The sequence below is a fragment of the Girardinichthys multiradiatus genome, chromosome 6 (genome assembly GCF_021462225.1).
Source record: "Girardinichthys multiradiatus isolate DD_20200921_A chromosome 6, DD_fGirMul_XY1, whole genome shotgun sequence".
NCBI lineage: Eukaryota > Metazoa > Chordata > Actinopteri > Cyprinodontiformes > Goodeidae > Girardinichthys > Girardinichthys multiradiatus.
This window is the reverse complement of record NC_061799.1, coordinates 43446780-43467717: the sequence shown is the minus strand read 5'-3', so window position 1 is coordinate 43467717 and position 20938 is coordinate 43446780. Positions and strand designations below refer to the sequence as shown.

The following is a 20938-nucleotide window of genomic DNA, read 5'->3' as shown; positions in this document are numbered from 1 at the left end:
GCAATAATAGCTTGGATCATCCAGTCAAAGGCTTTAACAGATAAAAATGGTTTCACTTTAGATAAAAGCCTCAGTTTATAAAAGGATTACTGTACAACTGAACAAATCTGTTTATCAAAGGTAAAATTAGTCCAATATCCCCCCCAGATGTCTAAGGTGCAGCTTAACAAAAGGCTCTCTAGGCTATCCAGATCAGAATGAGAAGCGCTGTGATCACCACCTGGTCCAAACATGATGACAACTGATGAAAATTAAAGCCATCCAGGTTTTGACTTCAGTGAGACACTGAAACACTGGATTTTCCCTTCAGCTGAAGGCAGATCTGAGTGTCAACAGCATATGAATGAAAATAAATATTATATTTACTAAAAGTTAAAGCTAAATCCCTGTTCATTAAATAGATCCCCGAGGAACTCCACTGGTCAATGAGGCTGAAGAAGACACAGGCTTTCTAAGGTTCACTGAGAGACTTTCTATTACTTTTAAAAGCAATAGAAAGTTGTTCAGATGCGTTAGGTAAACCTAAGGACAGCACCCGATCCAACGTATGTTTCTGGGCTGGACCGCCACAACCTGGACAACAATAAAAGTGTCTATTGAATTTAAAAGTCTCTGGCTTTGTGGGACAGTGGATAGAAAATTATCCAACAATATAAATGTGAACATGTTCTGGGCAAAAATGTGCCGAAAAGTTTTGAATAAAATCCTTGTATTTTGGTGGTCTGCAGCGAGAGCTGGGCGGGGACGACCCAACTCAAACATCAGAATTTCAGAACTTGAATAGGAGTCAGTTACAAGTTATTTCTGAGTAAATTTCTTCTTAAAAACAGCCACCGTCACCCACGACGTGCAGCTGTCCTTGATGCATTCAAATATCCAGTCAGTGGGTAGAAGCTCGGATAAACAGCTGGACTCACCGACACTCTGCCAGGGTCACGGTTAAAGGTGAAATCAGCAGGAATTAAAGTTGGTTTGCTAGCGATCTAGCATTTATGAGACTCATCCTTAATAGTACCGGCCCAGCTGTAGACATGGGTGCCCGACCCGGTGGCCGTAAGCTCCGGAGGTCCACTCCACTCAAACGGAGACCCTGTGGAAGCTGGAGGTGGATGATCATAGAGAATCCATAAACGGTGAGAGGAAGATGTTCCAGGTTTCTGACCAGAAGATCCCTTGGCCAGAGGAGTTTGGTGATCATACACTAGCACACACAGACTGGGTCAGATGGATTTATAGCTGCTCTCCAGAACGTTCCTCTGATTATAGAAATTTTACTGGAGTTATTTCAGCCGGGGGGATGTTAGTTATAAGAGTTTTTATTATCCTTATAGATCTGTTACATCAACGAGCTTTTATGGATGACTGTTGCTGAGGGAAGTTTTCTTCAGGAACATATAAAATATAAAATGTTGCCCAAGGGAGTCAACAATGTTAAATATTCAGTTTTCTGCTCATTTTACATCATTTGGGAGGTTTTGACAAACCTGTAGCTCTGCTCTGTGCTCCCTGTCAGGATGGCCTCAGTAAGTCCGACATGGAGAAGCTGACCTTCTACGCCGTCTCGGCACCGGAGAAACTGGACAGAATCGGAGCGTACCTAGCCGAGAGGCTGAGCAGAGATGTGGTGCGACACCGCTACGGGTGAGGACCTCATTTACACTCAGTGGGTTTTAAAAAACAAAGAAACTGGCCGGTCATGGAAGGGAAATGATTGGGCATACATGGAGGTGTCAGGCAGTTACCGTAGCGTCCTACAGTCAGTCAGAACAGTCCATTAATGTCAGCAGGCTGAGGATTCCTATCATCTGTGTTTTTAGATGATTCACTGCCTCGTTTTGTGCGTCTTCCATGTTTCCAGCTGATAGTTATAAAACCAGCTCTAAAGGCTGAACTGCGTGCAGGTATGTTGTGATAGCCATGGAGGCCCTGGACCAGCTGCTGATGGCCTGCCACTCTCAGAGCATCAAACCCTTTGTGGAGAGTTTCCTGCACATGGTGGCCAAGCTGCTGGAGTCCAGAGAGCCGGATCTGCAGGTCCTGGGAACAAACTCGGTAAGAAGTGCTGATTTCATTTCAAACAGCTTTAATGCTTATAGTGTGTTTTCCTCTTCTGTTGCTGCTTCTTAGCGGTTTGCAAACAGCTTGGTTTGCAGTACCGTTTTACAGTGACTGTAGGTGCCAATAAACTTTTTACAAAATAAACTACAAGGTACAGAATCTCTATACATCCCTGAGACAAATATTTACTGATGTTTTAATTGGAAAAGACCATTTCCAGACAGATGTAGTAAAAGGGGAAAAGTTTTCATCACTGTAAAATGTCCTGAGTGTGTAAAGGTCTGAGGCGCCGTCCACAAGGAGACAAAAACAGCTCAGAAACAAATCTAACGCCTAAAACACGAGATACACCTGAGCTTGTCTCCATTTGGGCGGGTTCTAAGATGGAGCTTTGGAAAAGTAGAGAATTGGAATTGATATTTGTTTACGTTTTGGATATGAAAAAAGAAAAAATATTGAGTAGGGAAAAAGTTTGAGTTTTCATTTATTTATCATTTTAAAACCTTAAAGATAAATACATTCTAACTGCAGAACATTAAAGTGCTTATAACATTGATTTATCCTTTATTTTCCACAACACAATAAATCATTTTGAGTTTCTACCAGATAAACTCATTTTGTTGCCTTTTTATATTTTTTCCTCTCAGATTAAAACTGAACTTCAGGATCTTGGACTGAGTTCAGTTTAGATGCCAAACGAAGCATTAAAGCTGCCGTTTTTCTGCACTGTTAGGAAATGATTACTTTACTTTAAGGATCTCATCCAAGTTTGTTCAGAAACGTGAAATGCCCCTTTATCAAGCGCAGATGATAAAACTGGACTGGGAAAATGTTTTGAGCTCTAAAGTAATAAATGCTAGCAGGAAAATTGAGTCTGAAAAAGTTTGGAGTGAAATGGAAATTCCCAAATGATTTGCTCTCATCTCTCTGTAGAAGGATGGACTTCAGATGGTTTGGAAATGTCCTGATAACCCTTCAGATTGCTGAGCAGCAACAGTTGCTTGTCTAGGGTCATTGCTGATGCATTTCCTTCTTGGCATTGTGTTACCACGCCTGTATGCTCCAGATCTGCTCCTCAGGACCCCAGTGTCCTGCATGTTTTAGGTGTTTCCCTGCTGCCACACACCTGCTTCAAATGAATGGGTGATTGATTGGCTTCTCCAGCACTAGATAGCATGCTAAGGAGGTGATGCTATCATTTGAATCAGGTGGGCTGGACCAGAGATGCATCTGTCGCCCCTCAGGACCAGGCTTAAAAAACTCTTCTCCAGAGCTTTTATAGAGCAGATCACCTCACGATGATCTGGTGGTCAGTGCATTTAATCAGCAGCTACTCTCCCTGTGAACCTTTATGGAAGCAGCTTATGTTCGTTAGCTGTGTTTGTGTTTGTCTAGAGCAGGGGTGCCCGGGTCCAGCCCTCAGAGCTAATTCAGGTGTGTTCGAGAAAAGATGCATCTAAAGGTTGCAGGATAGTAGCTCTGGAGGTCTGGACCTGGGCCCCCAGCTCTGGAGCAACCCTTAAAGACTGTTAAAGATGTTCATCCCCTTCATGATGCAAACATATAACTGCAGTTTGGAAGAGTTTTACTTTCATATTTAACTAAAAGTTTTATTAGCATCTAATGAGATCTCCTGACATTTTAAGCCCCTTTCTGTTCTCACATTAGTGAGAAGCATGGTCGCTATCTCTGCAATTATGCTTTAAATATTTGCCTCCATATTCTGTGCAATATATCCCAGAAAATATGAGCTCATAATCTACAAATTTAAACTCGGACTTATTGCCTTATTTTCACAAAATAGGCCAAAGATGTCAGTTAGCTGCAGCCCAGAGGCTGATGGTGGAGGTTTGGGATCTAATTTTGCTCTCACGTTGGCCCTGTAATAAATACTGAGTAAACGGTAAAATCATGATGAGCTTCTTAAAGCTGCCTCCAGATCTGAGCTCCATTTTGTTTCCTTCCAAGTTTTCTGAAGGTGAAATAAGAGTATCTTTTTCTCAGCTCCCCCTCCTGCCCGAGCCGGTCGTCCTTGCTATTGTTAGTGCTCCATCGGAGCTGCAGGTTCAGATGCCTTTGCATTATTTATGTATGGTATTTAGACTGACAGAGGAGAACAGATGCAGGGAGGTTGTTGGTTAGAACCACGTCCGTTAAATTGTCCTCATGGTGGTCGTAGGAGATCTGTTCTTCTTTTTCCTCCTAGTAAAGCAAAGAACGTCTGTTTGCTCTGCTGGCTCAGGATCAGTTTACTGAGTTTAAGACTTCTGCACGGACCGCAACACACACTCCTGCCATCAGCGGAGCATCACCAGCATCTGCTTAAAGTAACCAAATACAAAGACAGTTTGCAAAGCAGCTTTTGTCTGACCAAACGCAGACGCTGTTTTAAATAAATGCATCATAAAAAAAACTAAAGAGAAAACATTAAACCAGAAAACACAAAAACTGCAGCATCGAAACCAAATATGCAGCATGTGTAGTTTGGTTTCAGATGGCAGAAACAGCCCTGTAGTTCTTCTTTTAAACCGTAGGTTAGAAATCTCAGTAGGGTTCACACCACAGGTCCAAACTTCTAGTGCTTGGATCTCTGAGCCACTTCATCAGTCAGTGACTTGTGAGGTGGTGCTCCATCGGACCGGAAGACTCCCTGAACCATCAGCAAAATGTTCCTGGATTGTTGGATGTCATTCTGATCCAGATCTATATCCACATGTTGATGTTCCTGGACAGAGTTGAAGCAGGCCCACTCATCTGGAGGAGAACCAACCCCACACATGGACTGGGTTAGGATGCATCACGGTTGGCACCACCCAGGACTTATTGTACCTCTCAGCTTTACTTCTCCAGGTTTCCCAGCCAATCAGAAGAAGAGTCGTCAGAGAAAATAACTTTGCATACATCTTCTGCTGTCCATCCTTGTACACCAAGCAGAGTTCTAGTCTAGATTTGAGGGTTTCATGGACAGATGTCACTTCTTTGCTGCCCTTTTTTCACTGTAAGATCTTTCTGCTGCAAGGTTTGGGCAAACTCTGACCTGTAGCACCCTAGAGGAGAAAAGACCTGGAGTTTTCTGTACTGTCTCAGCTGTCCTAAAGTCCTCTTCTCTGGACGTCTCACCTTAAAGTTCTTGATGGTCCATATAACAGTTCTTTAAGCTGAAATATTCTTTGCAGCAGTTTCCTGCATTTTGATGCAAAATAATGTCTGCCAACATTTTTTCAACATAAGACACTTTCAGCCCATATGTCCCTCTCTCATACTAGCCTGGTCCCCGGCTGCCCAGGCGTTTTATCAGTCTGTATGGAAGGAATCCGCTGACTTGTTGACTGGTTTTTGGGAGACCGCTCCTTATATTTCAGTTTATGCAGCAAGAAAATTGGTTGGTTTTTAGTTTTTAGAGAAGAAGGTGACCCTGGAGAGAAAAACGAGCCCTGGTGGGAGGCGGTGGTAAATTACAGCAGAACAACAAATTCTTATTAAAAACCCAACATCTCTCTTTGCTTTACTCCTACCACCTTATGTCCAGTGCTCTTTAATTCAAGTTAAAATGTTTCGATGCTGTGTTCCCTGCACTTTCTGTGCAAGGCAGACTCATCGGTCCACATTAAAACACATGAAACCACTGAGTCCGACAGTTAGGGGTTCATAGGCTGGACCAGCCAAATCTATCAACCACACATTCGGTTGATAGATTTGGGAATAAACCTTGAATAAAAAAAGAGTCGTTTCTGTTAGTTCTACCAGCTCTCTGACATGAAATCTGCCTCTTTATTGAACTCTATTTGTTTCCTTCACTTTTGGCTCCCTCCTCGTGTGATTTCACACATTTACACTCAGTTCACAAATGTCGGCTCCAGTTAGAACAGCTATTATCGGACCACAGAAGTCTCTTTGTTTCTCCCTGATGTTTCAACCTTTTCTGGACCTAATCAGAACCAGTCTCTTGAACAGTAAAACATCAATGAAGAAACTGACATTTACCATTTGATTCTAAAACTGAATTGTTGGGTGTCAGAAAGAATCAGTTAAGATTGAAGGAAAGTACAACATTACACATTCAAACCTTGTAATAATAAATTATAAACCATAGAAAATGTGGAAAAACTGAATTGTATTTGAATATTTGTCAAAAATCAGTTACTACTATTACTCCTGGAAGATGATAACCTGAAACGCTCCTCAAATTGAGAAATTGTGGTTCAGCAATGTCTATACTTTCCTAATTTGTTTGAAACTTGCAAGTTACTCCACCAGAACTTGCGGGTTACTCAGTACCAGAAATGTTTCTGGTACTTTGCCAAAGCTGTCAGGAGACTCTCCTCGTGTTTGGATGTTCTCCCCGTGCATGCATGGGTTCTCTCCGGGTACTACGCCTTCCTCCCATAGTCCAAAACATGACTGTTGGGTTGATTGGTCTATCTGAGTTGTGCTTAGGTTGGATAAAGCTTCCCATCTCTGGTTTAGGCTTTAGACGAGTTCTGCAGAATCACCTTAATGACCCGTTTTTATTCAGAATTCTGAAGCAGGCAGACATTTAAACATTTGGGTCACACGGGCCCCTGGGAACAGAGTTTGGGTTTGCTGCTGTAAACAAAGGTGTCCTTCTACACAATATTCTGTGCTTTTTCTTTTTTGGGGGGCAATTTGGATCGTGTCCAAGATGCATTTTAGTTCATGGACATTGTTTTACTGATTAGTAATAAACTTATCAGAAGTTAAGCCTAAATCAATAGTTTGTTTATCAAGTCTGATTACAGCTCTCTGTGTTTCCACCTGTACATGTTGAAGGTTTCAAAGTTTTAGACGGCTGGACCCAAACACTAATATTACCCTGGATGTTGAGCAACTTAGAACCTTGAACTAACCCAAAACACTCAGCAGTAAAAGCTGGAAACGTCGAGTGCGCCCAGTTTTTCATTTGTTTTAATTGTCAGCTGCACAGCAGAAAGTGAGTTTTCCGAGGGGGTGTTTCAGTCCTGTTTTGAGGGAAATGGGTAAAGGTTTAGTTTCGACTTGTTTGACGATGCTACAAGATTAAAGTGTTCCTGTTGGAAAAGAGTGGTGCTGACAGACGGCGTCATGGAAAAACAGTCATTTCCTGCTGAGATTATTTTCATTTGAAGTGAAAATGTCACGAGATTCGTTTTTGAAATCCACCATAATTGGCAATAAATATTTTTCCCAAATATTTAAATGCTTGTTGTAACTAACGTCTAGTTAATATCTGAAGGGAGAGACAACATAATACCCCTGTTGGTTATAAAAAGCCTCAGAAATGTAGTTTCCATTTTCTCCATTTTATCTTTTCATCATTTCTTTTAATCATTTTCATTTTGAGGTTTTTTGCATCAATCCCAGGAGTAAAAATACTCCGAATCTTTTTTTCTTTTGACTCTTCTACTTCCTGATGACTAGTAGGTTTTAGTCAACTTTTAAACCTGCACTAAACAAGCATTTGAGAGGAAAGACAGTTAATGGACAATCATGGGCTGATAATGGTCAGTTTCACTGTCATGGCTCACTGCCTTTGACTTTGAAAATGGATGCTACTTCATTTTACCAATTAGTGTGCATAATAAAGTTAAAAATGGCCCATTTCACTCGACGGCTTAATGGCTTCTCATTTCAGACCGAGCTTCGTCTGCTTCACCCGAGGGAAGTAAAACGAATAGTGCAGGCTGTTTGAATCAGCCTGTCATTGCTTCTTGGTAGAGAGGCTTCACTGCTCTGCCACGAGGCATCCATGAAGCACCAAGTCTGAATTTTCTTTATTACTCTTATTTTCATGATGAGGCTGAACCTCCACTAGAATTACCTCCTTTAATAAAAATAAAAAAAAGCGTTTCGCCTTCACATGTGAAATGACCTTTTGTTCAGTTTTAACAAACATGTTTAAATGTTTTTTTAACATGTTCTACCCCTGATGTTGGAGGAGAGCCAATGAGTCGTTCCTTAAACCAACCTATCTCAGGTTTTTCTACCCCTTTACCATTGACTGGATATGCGGTAACTCCTGCCTTTATCACAAAACCCAGTTCTGCAATTTGGCTGCAAAGCTGAGCATCTCCCTCAGCTTCCTCTGGCTGTTTATGAATCGGCCATGCCCCCTGAGGGAGTGAGACTCCGAGGGGTTGATGTGAAGCGCTGCACCTAACGGTTGTCCCGGACCTCTTTTGCTTGTAATGTTGCAGCTGGCAGACTTCCCAGTATGTTGCCCAAATACCAGTCCTGACTAGAGCTTCCCTTCTCACCCATCAACCCAGAGGTGACCACCACCAGTAATACCATTAGAGGAAGCAAGGTTCCTGTGTGCTGGCTGCTGGTTGCCTTCCATCTGGGCCATTAGGTCCAGCGACTGGTTGGGTATAAAACAGGAGGACATTACCGGTTGGAGCTGGAGAGGTTTCTCTCCGGTTCTGAGCGGTGGAAAATGAGGGCAATCATTCAAAGAGCAGGAGGCTTCCTCTGAGGACCTTAAAGCTTGTTGGGAGCAAAGAAATTATGTGCAGGAGATGGCTCTGTATGGTTGCTTTTATCACTACCAGGACTGACTTCAAACGGGCTTTTTTATTTGTTGCATCATCTACCGTTTAGTCACAATATTCAAAGGAAAGAAAGAAAATCCCGATGGTTGTTTAAGGACTGATTTGCCATTGAACACAGAGAACCAGAACTCAGCCTTCTGACTGCTCCTAATATCTTACTCCTCATTGTTCTGTCCTTCTAGTTCGTGAAGTTTGCCAACATCGAGGAGGACACCCCTTCCTACCATCGCCGCTATGACTTCTTCGTCTCCCAGTTCAGTGCCATGTGCCACTCCACTCATGAAGACCCAGAGACCAGAACCAGGTATGGCCTCTCACAGCAACATCTACTCAGCGGTAGTTTTATGTTATTTTGTGCTATAGTTATTCCATCATGTTCAGGAACACGGACCAGACTAAAGACATGAAAACAAGCAGCTGACAGGGTTCCTCTGCACAAGTATAGAACTTAAAAGTATTTTTCAGGGCAGGATATTTTTAGTGGATTTTCACACTAATTTTGTTTTTCACAATAATTGTTGGCTAACATACTCCTGGTGGTATGAACTCACATTTTTCATTCTAATGTAATATTTAGCCAGTCTCAAGGCAGCAGATGCGGGACACTATTGACAATGTCCTAAATGCTAAAGGTCACAGAGTGATGGTAGCTCAGATGAAAAAGAGAGGAAAGAAGAAAATGGGCAAATACCACCACTGATGTTGCCATCGCAATATTTACTAATATCGTGCAGCCCTTGTTTCTAGGCTTTATTATCTCCATTATCTAATAGTTATATCCATCTGCCATCCATCTGTTTGTCTGTGAACCACCCATCCGTGTCCTTGTTTGGAAATCCAACTGTCTAGAGATCAACTTTATTTAACAAAAATATTTTAGGATTTGGTCCTGACTAAGGTCATCCACTCTAAATGCATCCACCATGTGGAGGTGGAGAATGTGTTGTCCAGGTTTCTCCTCCTGAACCCGTTGGATGAACTGGATGGAGTAGGAGCCCATTTCTTTAAGTTGCTTTAGGTTTTAAGTTGTTTAGTTGGCTGTGAGGCTCCGTGGAGCCGCTGTAAATGTCATGTGAAGTCAGAGCTCAGATCCAAAGTCCGGCCGTATTCAAAGAAATCTGCGGCTTGGGTCAAAGCATCATCCTCGAGTAACAACGGAACCTGACAGGGAATCAGATCCCACAGATATCTAGTAAAAAGCAGATATAAATATATCTGCTGCTGATCCATGTTTCATAGCCGCTCCCTTCCACCGAGACCACATGGCTCTGTCACCCCTCCTCACCGGGAGAGATGAGCACCTGAAACAGTGTTGATGATAAAGTGAGAATAACTGGTCACCCAACACAAATCTTTCAGTGACATGGTTTCCAGTAAGGCCATAAGGAAAACTGATGTTTTAGGGTTTGAGAATAAATTCTGTAAAAACGTAGCTGCATTAATCACCGCTGTGTCCTTCAGTATCCTGAGCTGAAGCTGCACCAGAAATGCTGGCCGAACATTCAGAGACGTATTGATACCTTCAGACCAGTTTCTGCTCTTACAACCAGCAAAGTTGATCCTAAATCTGGTTTCCTGTGCATTTAGTCTGAGCAGGAAATGGTTTCTGCGTAGACTCTGTGTTAATCTGAATCCCACACTGTAGAATAATTAGTCATGAGGCAAGGGAAGGTTTTTTTAGAGAGGCGAGCCCACAGGATTAAAGCCCGAGGAGTCTTACAAGCCTTTTGGTAGGCGGATAAAAACATTCAAAATAACCAAACATTCCTTTTAGAGAAACGTTAATCCTTAAATAAAAGAGTCTGCACGTAGGGATATAAACAAAACCTGTATTTACAGGTCCTTCTCAAAATATTAGCATATTGTGATAAAGTTCATTATTTTCCATAATGTCATGATGAAAATTTTACATTAATATATTTTAGATTCATTGCACACTAACTGAAATATTTCAGGTCTTTTATTGTCTTAATACAGATGATTTTGGCATACAGCTCATAAAAACCCAAAATTCCTATCTCACAAAATTAGCATATTTCATCCGACCAATAAAAGAAAAGTGTTTTTAATACAAAAAAAGTCAACCTTCAAATAATCATGTACAGTTATGCACTCAATACTTGGTCGGGAATCCTTTGGCAGAAATGACTGCTTCAATGCGGCGTGGCATGGAGGCAATCAGCCTGTGGCACTGCTGAGGTCTTATGGAGGCCCAGGATGCTTCGATAGTGGCCTTTAGCTCATCCAGAGTGTTGGGTCTTGAGTCTCTCAACGTTCTCTTCACAATATCCCACAGATTCTCTATGGGGTTCAGGTCAGGAGAGTTGGCAGGCCAATTGAGCACAGTGATACCATGGTCAGTAAACCATTTACCAGTGGTTTTGGCACTGTGAGCAGGTGCCAGGTCGTGCTGAAAAATGAAATCTTCATCTCCATAAAGCTTTTCAGCAGATGGAAGCATGAAGTGCTCCAAAATCTCCTGATAGCTAGCTGCATTGACCCTGCCCTTGATAAAACACAGTGGACCAACACCAGCAGCTGACACGGCACCCCAGACCATCACTGACTGTGGGTACTTGACACTGGACTTCTGGCATTTTGGCATTTCCTTCTCCCCAGTCTTCCTCCAGACTCTGGCACCTTGATTTCCGAATGACATGCAGAATTTGCTTTCATCCGAAAAAAGTACTTTGGACCACTGAGCAACAGTCCAGTGCTGCTTCTCTGTAGCCCAGGTCAGGCGCTTCTGCCGCTGTTCCTGGTTCAAAAGTGGCTTGACCTGGGGAATGCGGCACCTGTAGCCCATTTCCTGCACACGCCTGTGCACGGTGGCTCTGGATGTTTCTACTCCAGACTCAGTCCACTGCTTCCGCAGGTCCCCCAAGGTCTGGAATCGGCCCTTCTCCACAATCTTCCTCAGGGTCCGGTCACCTCTTCTCGTTGTGCAGCGTTTTCTGCCACACTTTTTCCTTCCCACAGACTTCCCACTGAGGTGCCTTGATACAGCACTCTGGGAACAGCCTATTCGTTCAGAAATTTCTTTCTGTGTCTTACCCTCTTGCTTGAGGGTGTCAATAGTGGCCTTCTGGACAGCAGTCAGGTCGGCAGTCTTACCCATGATTGGGGTTTTGAGTGATGAACCAGGCTGGGAGTTTTAAAGGCCTCAGGAATCTTTTGCAGGTGTTTAGAGTTAACTTGTTGATTCAGATGATTAGGTTCATAGCTCGTTTAGAGACCCTTTTAATGATATGCTAATTTTGTGAGATAGAAATTTTGGGTTTTCATGAGCTGTATGCCAAAATCATCCGTATTAAGACAATAAAAGACCTGAAATATTTCAGTTAGTGTGCAATGAATCTAAAATATATGAATGTTAAATTTTCATCATGACATTATGGAAAATAATTAACTTTATCACAATATGCTAATATTTTGAGAAGGACCTGTATATGGATGCACAGCCTTTTACATTGACTGATCATAGCTTGGAAAGCCTGTTGAACTCTGGAAAGTAAATATTGACTTTATAAAACTTTATAAATGCTTTAATTTCATAAAGGGTTCATTAAAATCTAATTAAAGACTATGAGTAACGTTAATCATTTGGAGACTCTAAATATAGGTTTAGAAGAAAATAAAAAAAACCATTAGCTGTGATGTAACTTGTCAGAACTATACTAATCATTGAAGCTGGGGGAGGGGGGGCATGTTGACCCTATGGATGATTTGTTAACATGAAGTAGGAGGTGTTGACTGCTGGCTCTGAGGTTGTTAGGAAAACAGGTCTCTGTATGCAGAACTACAGCTTCAGGAAAGGGTTTGTGGTGTTCCACAGGGTTCAGTATTGGGGCCCACGTTATTCATTATTCAGTGACGTTTGTACTGCAACCTATAGTGATGTTTGGGGGTTGTACGAATTTAGTTTGTTCAAGGTTAGAGTTAAATAAATTGGTTAAAAAACAGGAAAAATTAGGGATGGTTCAACAATAGTTTGGTATGAATAAGTTATTAGTTAATGAAGTTAAAACCAAAGTTATTGTTTGGTACGAGTGATGTTTCTGATGTAACATTTAAGTTAAATCGTTAAAATCAGTACAGGAAAACCTTTCAATCTAGATCTATATTAACATCTTTATTATATATTCATTACATGTCACAGATATTTAAAAAACAATATTGGATGAAAAATGTTTGAACATATTGTGCTGTTATCTGTACTGGCGTATGTCTTGTTGAATTATAAATTAGGGGAATGTTAATAAAACTATTAATGAGATAATATTTAACCTTAAAGGGCCACCACAATAATATATAAAGCGTCCTACAGTGACTCTAAAAATGTTTTTTATTCTCATATGTTAATATTAACCTGAAAATAATATTAACCTAAAATATTATCCTGCTTTTATTTTATTCAATAAGACTGAATTAGCACATAAATCAAAAGATCCTTATATTGTTTTGAAGATGAAGCTCCTCAACACTGCCAGCCTTTTATTATAAGGAAGATAAAAATAGCTTCTAAATGGATGCATTAAGGCTCATGGTGGGTTGTCTTCTACTGAGCGGGCTGTTGTGTGGCTCTAATAAAGATGGGCAGTGGATGAAAACAATATCCCAAGCCTCTTCTGTCTCATTTACTGTGAAAATAGCCTTCTACCTTCAGAGCCGCTAACATTATTTACTAAACCTTTGCAACACCAGCTGGGACCCCTGAGTGGGGGAAAATTTGGGCATAAAATGGACTTTTATTTCCCTTTGTTTGTATGAAGGTGTGTGTGTGTGTGGCTGGGATTATTTTTCACTTATGATTTTATACCTTTCTATAAACAGCGGGAGTTCTGCTTTTTTGTCCTTGGCTGTTTTTCATTATTCCTTTCTGTGGCGTCCCAGTCGGGAGAGATGAATTCCCAAATAGGATTTCTCTGGAAGCAGTTGGATTAAGCCTTTGGCGGGATCACCTGTTCTCGTTTTTTGTATAATTGGTCATAGAGTGTTGTGTCCATAGCTGAAAGATAAAAGGCCAAGTCAGTTTCATGAAGCTTTCACTGGTCCAGACCACTGGGACCAATCCGGTTCTGCAGATTCTTTCTTGGCTCTGCTGTCTGGCCCACTGATGGAGGAATTAGCAAATAAGAAGCAACAAAACATTTTTGAAGTTCACAAAAATCATCTGAAGCCACTTTACTGTACGTTCTGGTTTGATTCATGGGGTTAAATATTCAAATGCAACTGAAATGTTCTAGTTTAATCAACACCAAGTCAATGCTTTTCTTTTAGTTTTTGTGCACCTCTGCTTTAAAAGATGCACATTCATGTGTGAGACCTGTTGTCACTGCCTGGAAGAGTCATTTTATGTTAATAATGAAAACTTTCAGCATTATAGGAAATTATCCTACATTTATGGACTTCCAAAAACTCACCAGAAATGCCACTAAGAGGTGCAGTCTTCACCCATGTGAGTCTGAGATCCTCTGGGTCTGTTTCAGGATCCGAGTTGCTGGAATTAAAGGTCTTCAGGGTGTTGTGAGGAAGACTGTGAACGACGAGCTGCAGGCCATCATCTGGGAGCCTCAGCACATGGACAAACTGATTCCCTCCATGCTGTTCAACATGCAGGACGCCGAAGACCTGGACAGGTACTACACACCACACTGGTCCATTTTGTTCTGTCAGAGAAGGCTGTAAAAATCAGAAATTCAGAGCTGAGTCGCACCTAAAGCACAGTTAAAATTTTAAGGTGCAGTTTTCCATGTTTCATTGATTAGGCCTCACAGCTTCTGCATCTGTTCCTGCTAAAGTCTTCAGTTTTCTGTCAGTATAAAATCTCTGCCATAAGATAAAACCTTCTGTAGGATTTATCAGTAAAATGCTCTGGGTCCAGTGGATCGGCTTAAAGAATCCAAACCTTCTGGAGTAATTCCCGTCATCGTCTATATGCACCTCGTACCTCATAACATTCACCTGGGCCTGAGATCCAGGGCTGTTGTGCAGGTGAACAACTAAATCCTGAAGCTGCGTCATTCCAAGGAGCTTTCTGAAACTCCTTGTTCTGCTGGAGCTGAGAGCGTTTCAGTGTTTGGAGTTTTAAGAAGAAAGATTGATGGCACTGACTCTGGTCTTCAGATGTCTTCTGTTTGGTTTTGATATAGAATAATGGCAGCTGTTAACTGGGGTTGCATCTGAAGTTAAGTAGGAGGTTTTGGATGTAATAAAAAAAAAATGTAAACATACGATGGTAATTGTGGTAAATATTGAGATTATTGATTTACAATTTGAAGTTGGTGATGAGCTGACTGGAAACCCTCCTACCCATCACCCTAATCTTTAGTTCCCTCCACAGATGCTCCAAGATCCAAGAAGTTTCAAGAAGTTGGAAGTCCCTGCTGAGAACCAGTATTCAATATTTTGAATTCCCCATTACTTCCCATGGAAAGTTTCCAACTTTCAAAAATTCCCATATTATAGAAACCTTTACTGGGAAACAGTCCCAGCTATCAAACACAACCATAATAAAAACCGTTTCTGGTTTCCTGAAAACGAACTGAAATGATTTAAATGAAGCAAAGTGAATAAAACCGCTGGACCAAGAATCTGTATGATCCTCAGAAACGTTTTATAGGTCTTAATAAGAGGCGTCATTTTTCAATTATTGCACCTCCAACTGTTAGGATAAATAATTTTCATAAAACAGTATATAAGAGTCATAACTGTCACACATTGTGTAGATTCTGGTGGAAATAAAATAAAATGGTCAGATAAAAGAAATAAAACCCCTCCGGTCTATTTTTGATGCTTTTTCACTTTATTCACCTTCACCTTTCATCATGGATCTCGTTGTCTGTCTCGTTTAGACGCCTCACCTTTCTTCCTTCCCCTCGCTGTCATTCCCCTCGTTCCTCCTCATTTCATCCGTATGATTTTCATGTGAACAAAAAGCTATTTTTGGATCCACTTCTGTGCTTCTTTCTTTCTTTCTTGAAGACAGTTTTGTCCTCGACCAAAAAGCTCACATGTAGAGAGGATGACTGGACGAGTTTGGCAGAAAGGTTTTGGTCCGAAGACGGAGAATGTCTTGTGGTATCAGTGTGTTATGTGCACACATCTGCTCAGCATCTTCCCGTCTTCACCTCCTGAAATTTCCTACTATAAGTGGATTCTTTGTACAACCTGTATATGAGTTGACCGGTCAGCTGAACATTCCCAGGCCCAGATTTAAACCCAGAACTTTCTTCGGGTTTGAGACATAAAAAACGTTTTGTTCTGTCTTAGCAAACTCTGAAACTTTAAGGATCTTTGCTCCGAACTGATTTCAGGAAAACCTCAGAGGAACACATGGTGTTCCTGCGTCTTCCAGCCGTCCTAAGCCTCAGCCAGGTGGGATTTATCCGCAGCTCCAGGACCGGCTCAGTAAAGGTCCTGCAGACCTCTGTAGAGCAGGAAATAAAAACAGTAGCTTGCTGTTGATTGCTTTGCAGCGTACCGCTGTTCGTGTTCAAACACTCAGCAGGAATTGTGTTTAGGTGGCCATCGGCATTAATGTGGCCTTTTTGTTTTAGTTTGAAGACCTTCAGTTCTCTTTAACACAGATATTCTTGTTGTGCTTCTAACAGCGTTCCTACGCAGCCCGAAGAAACATGGAAAACTATGGAATTTGACCTTATATCTCACTTAAATTCAGTGTATTTATACTTATATAAAAATGGACTATAAAGGTTACCAAATTCTGGGTTTGTATCAGGTGTACAGAGTATGGAAAAAAATGTTTTTATAGACTTTATTTTCCATCCAATTGTCTTAAAGCTCTGTCCATCCATCCATCCCTCTGTGACCCATGTAGAAATATCTTAAACTACTTCATTGTATTTTTACTATTCACATAAACCAGGCCATGAAAGACAGAACTCTGCACATTTGGGTTTGAAGAAGTCTTGACATTTCACATGAAAAATGTTTTGAAATCCAGTTCTTATAAGCTGAGCCTTCCCAAATCCATGGAAATCATTTTTAGCACAATAAAAATGGATAAACTGAACGTCTCCTGATGGACGACTGAACTACAGCTAAATCCGTCTCCATTAAACATGTCTGCTTCTCAGGGTGGAGAATCTACAGGACAAAAATCAGTGCTGTTGATTTTCCACCCTGAACAAACACACCATGTTGGAATAATGTTGTTTCCAGACACGGTCGGGGTTCCTTTACCCCCCGGATCAGTGTTGTGGAATTTCTACTCAATCCTTCGTGGTTCTGATGGACGGCAGCAGTCAAGGCCATCGGTTTTCAGTTAATTGCTTCTTGGGGAAGGTGGATGTGTCCAGCCTGCAGAAGGAACGAGGAAAAGCTCTGCTGCTTGTTTGTCTCCAGCACCAAGACAGATACGAAGGCATCCACCTTTTAAAATGACTTTGACCTCCAACTGGTATGTTTGATTCCCTGCGTAGCTGCTACAGACATCCCTCTAGCTTCGCTTCTTTAAACGTCTTCGTATCTGATTAAATCCAAACAGCCACTGGATACAAGCATTCAGATTAAACAAGACGGGCAGGTTTTTATTTATTTAGAGCTTTATTTGGACCTTTAGTCCATGACACCTTTTTGTTTCTGCTCATTTTGGTCAGAGTGATTAGTGTTGATGTATTTGATCAGATAACCTCATGTGTGGTGTGGTGATATCATAAGTGGAGAATTGAGCTGAAATCACTTTATGAGTTATATAAAAGAGTCTCTCTTACAGTCCGTACTACCAAGGAGAAGTCTGCCGTCATCTTCACTTTGCACCAAAATGTCCTCGCATGCAGGAAGCTGCTGCTAGGAATAATTCAGCAGAAAGACCAGGTCTCTGGATCATCAGGAACTTCAATGTGAGGGGTTCAGCTGCAGAGATGAAGGCTTCAAGATGTCCAACACTTACCCGGATGGATCTGGAAAATTCTTTCAATTCCAGGGTAAACTGCTGCTTCAGTTCAGGTGTTCAGGATTGATGGTGGCCTGGAACAGGGATGGATACACGGATGGAGACATGTCTGCAGTAATGAGGACCGAAGGAATGAAAAGCTGAGCCCAAAAGCAAAGCTTACTATTTACAGATCTGTCTAGAGCCCACGTCTCATCTACAGTCATGAGATATGGATCCTGACTGGAAGAACACGAACCCAGGATGACTGGGCTCTGCTCCATTTCCTGAGGGGTCCTCTATGTAAAGCCGCTGAGGTGGTTCACGGAGCTGATTAGGATGTCTTCCCAGGGAGACAGCTTGATCAGCTGCCTGATGTGAAGGAACCTGAAACAATCCTTGTGTGGAGTTGTTTTCCATCTAAGAGGGGCTTAATCTGGATTCTGCTTAAGAACATCGCCAAAAATAAAGAGAGCAATCAGAACTTCCTTCAAGGATCAGTTCTGAACCTGTCTGGAAATCTGTGGATTTCCAGCATGATGGAACAACATCTCATAAAGCTAAAGTGATAACAAAGTGGCTCAAAGATCAGAACACTGAAGGTTTGGACCTGTGTTCAGGAAACCTTTCTCAGAACCTTGGTTCAGTTCTCATAAAGCAAGCGGAGAAACAGAACATACAAACTGGGATCCACTCCAAGCTCTCAGAAGACAAGAGCCATTATCAGTCAGGATCCTTCCCAGAAGATGATATCTAGCATGAAGAAGGTTAATAATGGAAATGTTGCCTTTTTGTTTGAGTTGGATTCATTTGATTTTAAAATCCTTTCCAGTTGACAAAAGTATTGTTTTGTTCTAGATGCAAAACGTCACCCTGACCCTGCTTTCTCTCCTCTAGGGAGAGATTCCTTTCTTTATGTGATCTGGTTTCTCTGAGGTCCTAGAACTTCTTTTACTAAAGTATCTGGCATGTTCCCGTCAGGTTCCTCACGATTCCAGATAAATGGAGTAAAATGGATGAATGGACACTGATGAATTTGTATTTAAACAACTTCAGCCCTACAGAGTCTTACAGGTATTTTTTTTCCCCAAAGATTTCCAGTGTCACGAGTTTTTAAATTTTAGGTAAACAGACACGTATGCTTTCAAAGTTGAATTAGCTGGTATTAAACACTCAGCTTGTTTTTCTGTCTCTTCATGAACAAGCTGATGGTGCTAAAACTCAAGTCAATTTATTTATGTAGCGTTTTCAGCAACAAGGCAGTCAAAGTGCTGCACATGAGGAAAAACATTACAATGATACAGAAAATCAAACACAGAAAAACACATCAAATGACATTAATAATCCTTGGGGGTTTACTGGTAAGAGCTGGTCCTAATCCAATCTTTGTAATAGAGGTAATTAGCTCATTAAGTCCTCTGTGGTAAGAAATTCATCCTGTGCTAGAAGAAAAATGATAATATTAATCATATATATCTATATCTATATAGATATATATAGATATAGATATATATATATATCTATATATATATATATATATATATATCTATATATATATATATATATAGATATATATATGAGTGTGTTTGCAAGAATTAGACTGTCAACACTGATAGAAGCGCCATTGTCCTTGAGAAGAGAGGTGGAAGTTTTATCAATCAGCCCCATAGTCCTTTCAGCACACAGCTGTTAGGGGAGTGCTGGGGAAGAGCGTCGTGTTTATATAACATCCAGGAGATATTTTGTCGAATCCAAATAGCCAAATGTCTGGTACTTTCCACAGATCTTGAGCGTACAACTTCTCCAAGATTATATCCTTTAACCTCTGAGTCCAACCGCTGCCAGGCTGTGATTCTGTTCAAGAATCGTGTCCAGCTTGCGATTCTGCTCTCTTAACATTTCAGTCTGAGTGTTGATCGCTCTACAGACTCCATCCAACATCGCAGGCAGCTTTGGAAAGCTTTGAACAGCTGCCCACGTTTTGTGAATCACTCGATAAGCCAGGTAACCACCAACTCCAAAAAGCAGAAATCCTGTTATCAAAAGTCCAAAAATGTACACATCTTCTACGTCCTTGACCATCATCGTAGTCAGGCACACAATCTTCCACTGCTGCCAAGAATCCATTGTTTATCCAGAGAAGAACGTCCCATCTGGACAAGAGGGTCTCCTTTACCCTGTCTTCCCGTTTAAAAGAAAAGAATTTGATCAATTATGTTGAGAGACCAGCTGACCAAATCCATAATTTACAAGTTTGGAGGATATGCAAAGCGAGGCTCTGAGAAAAACAGACAAAAAGCAGAAGCAGGGATCAGCAGGGAGGGAGGGAGAGAAAACACATGTCTTCCACCGAGAGCAAGAGAGTTTGGACACTCATGGACATTCTACTCTGAGGATTTTCTTGGCTTTCTTCCTCTTTGTTTTAGGCGCTCATGTTATCTAGACTGGACGCATTCAACCACAAAAAACCCTCACGGACCAGAACCGATGGCTAAATTTACGAAGCCAGCGACTTTCCTCTTCTCTCCTCCTTCTTTCCCATTGAAAGTACCCCTGGCTAAGATTCTGTGACTGTTTCCACCACTTGCAAGCAATACCTCTTGAAAAGTCTCTGCACCGGTAGTGAGCTGGAACTATAGAAACTGCAGGACGGAAAATACGGACTTTCATTAAAAATATCAGTTGATTAAAATCCGTAGGAAAAAAGTTCAAATAGTAGAAGGAACCATCCCAGCCCATCCTGCAGCTTTCAAACTGCATCTGGAAGCTGCAGTGCAACTACCAATCGAACTATAACAAGCAACAAATAAAAACCAGTAAAGAACTGGGTCTGCTGCTGAGCACTGGAACCACTTTAGGAGGGACAGGATCTGCTTCTGGGGACCAAATAAACAGATTTTCAACTTTTAAATATGTAAACTGCCTAAAACATCTCTTGAACAGGAGAGGGGGGAACAAAGAATGTAACAAAAAGGAAAATATGCTGGCATTGAGTTTCGGGTTTGTTTCATGGTGCACAATACGTTCTGGTTCCTGGTGGGCTCAGTCATCCTGAGGTTGAGCAGCTGTTTTCCCCAGAGATCACTAATGATGAAGATCCTTGTAGCAGTGTGAACTCTGGCAGCTCACACACCTCAGATTTCACACCTCAACTCTGAACTTCCACCATCAGATGAACTGAACTTTGACCTTTTGTCAGACTTCACAGCAAGTCTGGTCCTATTACAGAGATGTGTGCTCTGACAGTGGAAGCAGCTTATTTCTGATTGGTTGGTAGGTCATAACATCTACCCTGTCACATAAATTATTTACCGTTTCCTGTTTTTGTGCTCATTGGTTGCAGTTTATTCATCGTTCCTCAACACCTTCACTCACATCTTTCTGATGAGGCGGCTCGATGCTTTCGTTTAATTTCCCCCTTTCTTCAGCCTCTTCT

The 20938-nt window shown here is 41.4% G+C and overlaps 1 protein-coding gene across 3 annotated transcripts in view; it reads left to right on the top strand.

Annotated features, from left to right (window-relative positions):
* The window catches only part of efr3a (EFR3 homolog A (S. cerevisiae)), a 122456-nt gene that overhangs the window by 55307 nt on the left and 46211 nt on the right, over positions 1 to 20938 (top strand). For all 3 annotated transcript variants that reach the window (XM_047367946.1, XM_047367945.1, XM_047367944.1), the window contains 4 exons: positions 1514 to 1641; positions 1902 to 2052; positions 8789 to 8910; positions 14096 to 14245. In XM_047367946.1, the coding sequence (XP_047223902.1) occupies positions 1514 to 1641; positions 1902 to 2052; positions 8789 to 8910; positions 14096 to 14245 (551 nt within the window). The remainder of the gene's footprint in view (positions 1 to 1513; positions 1642 to 1901; positions 2053 to 8788; positions 8911 to 14095; positions 14246 to 20938) is intronic.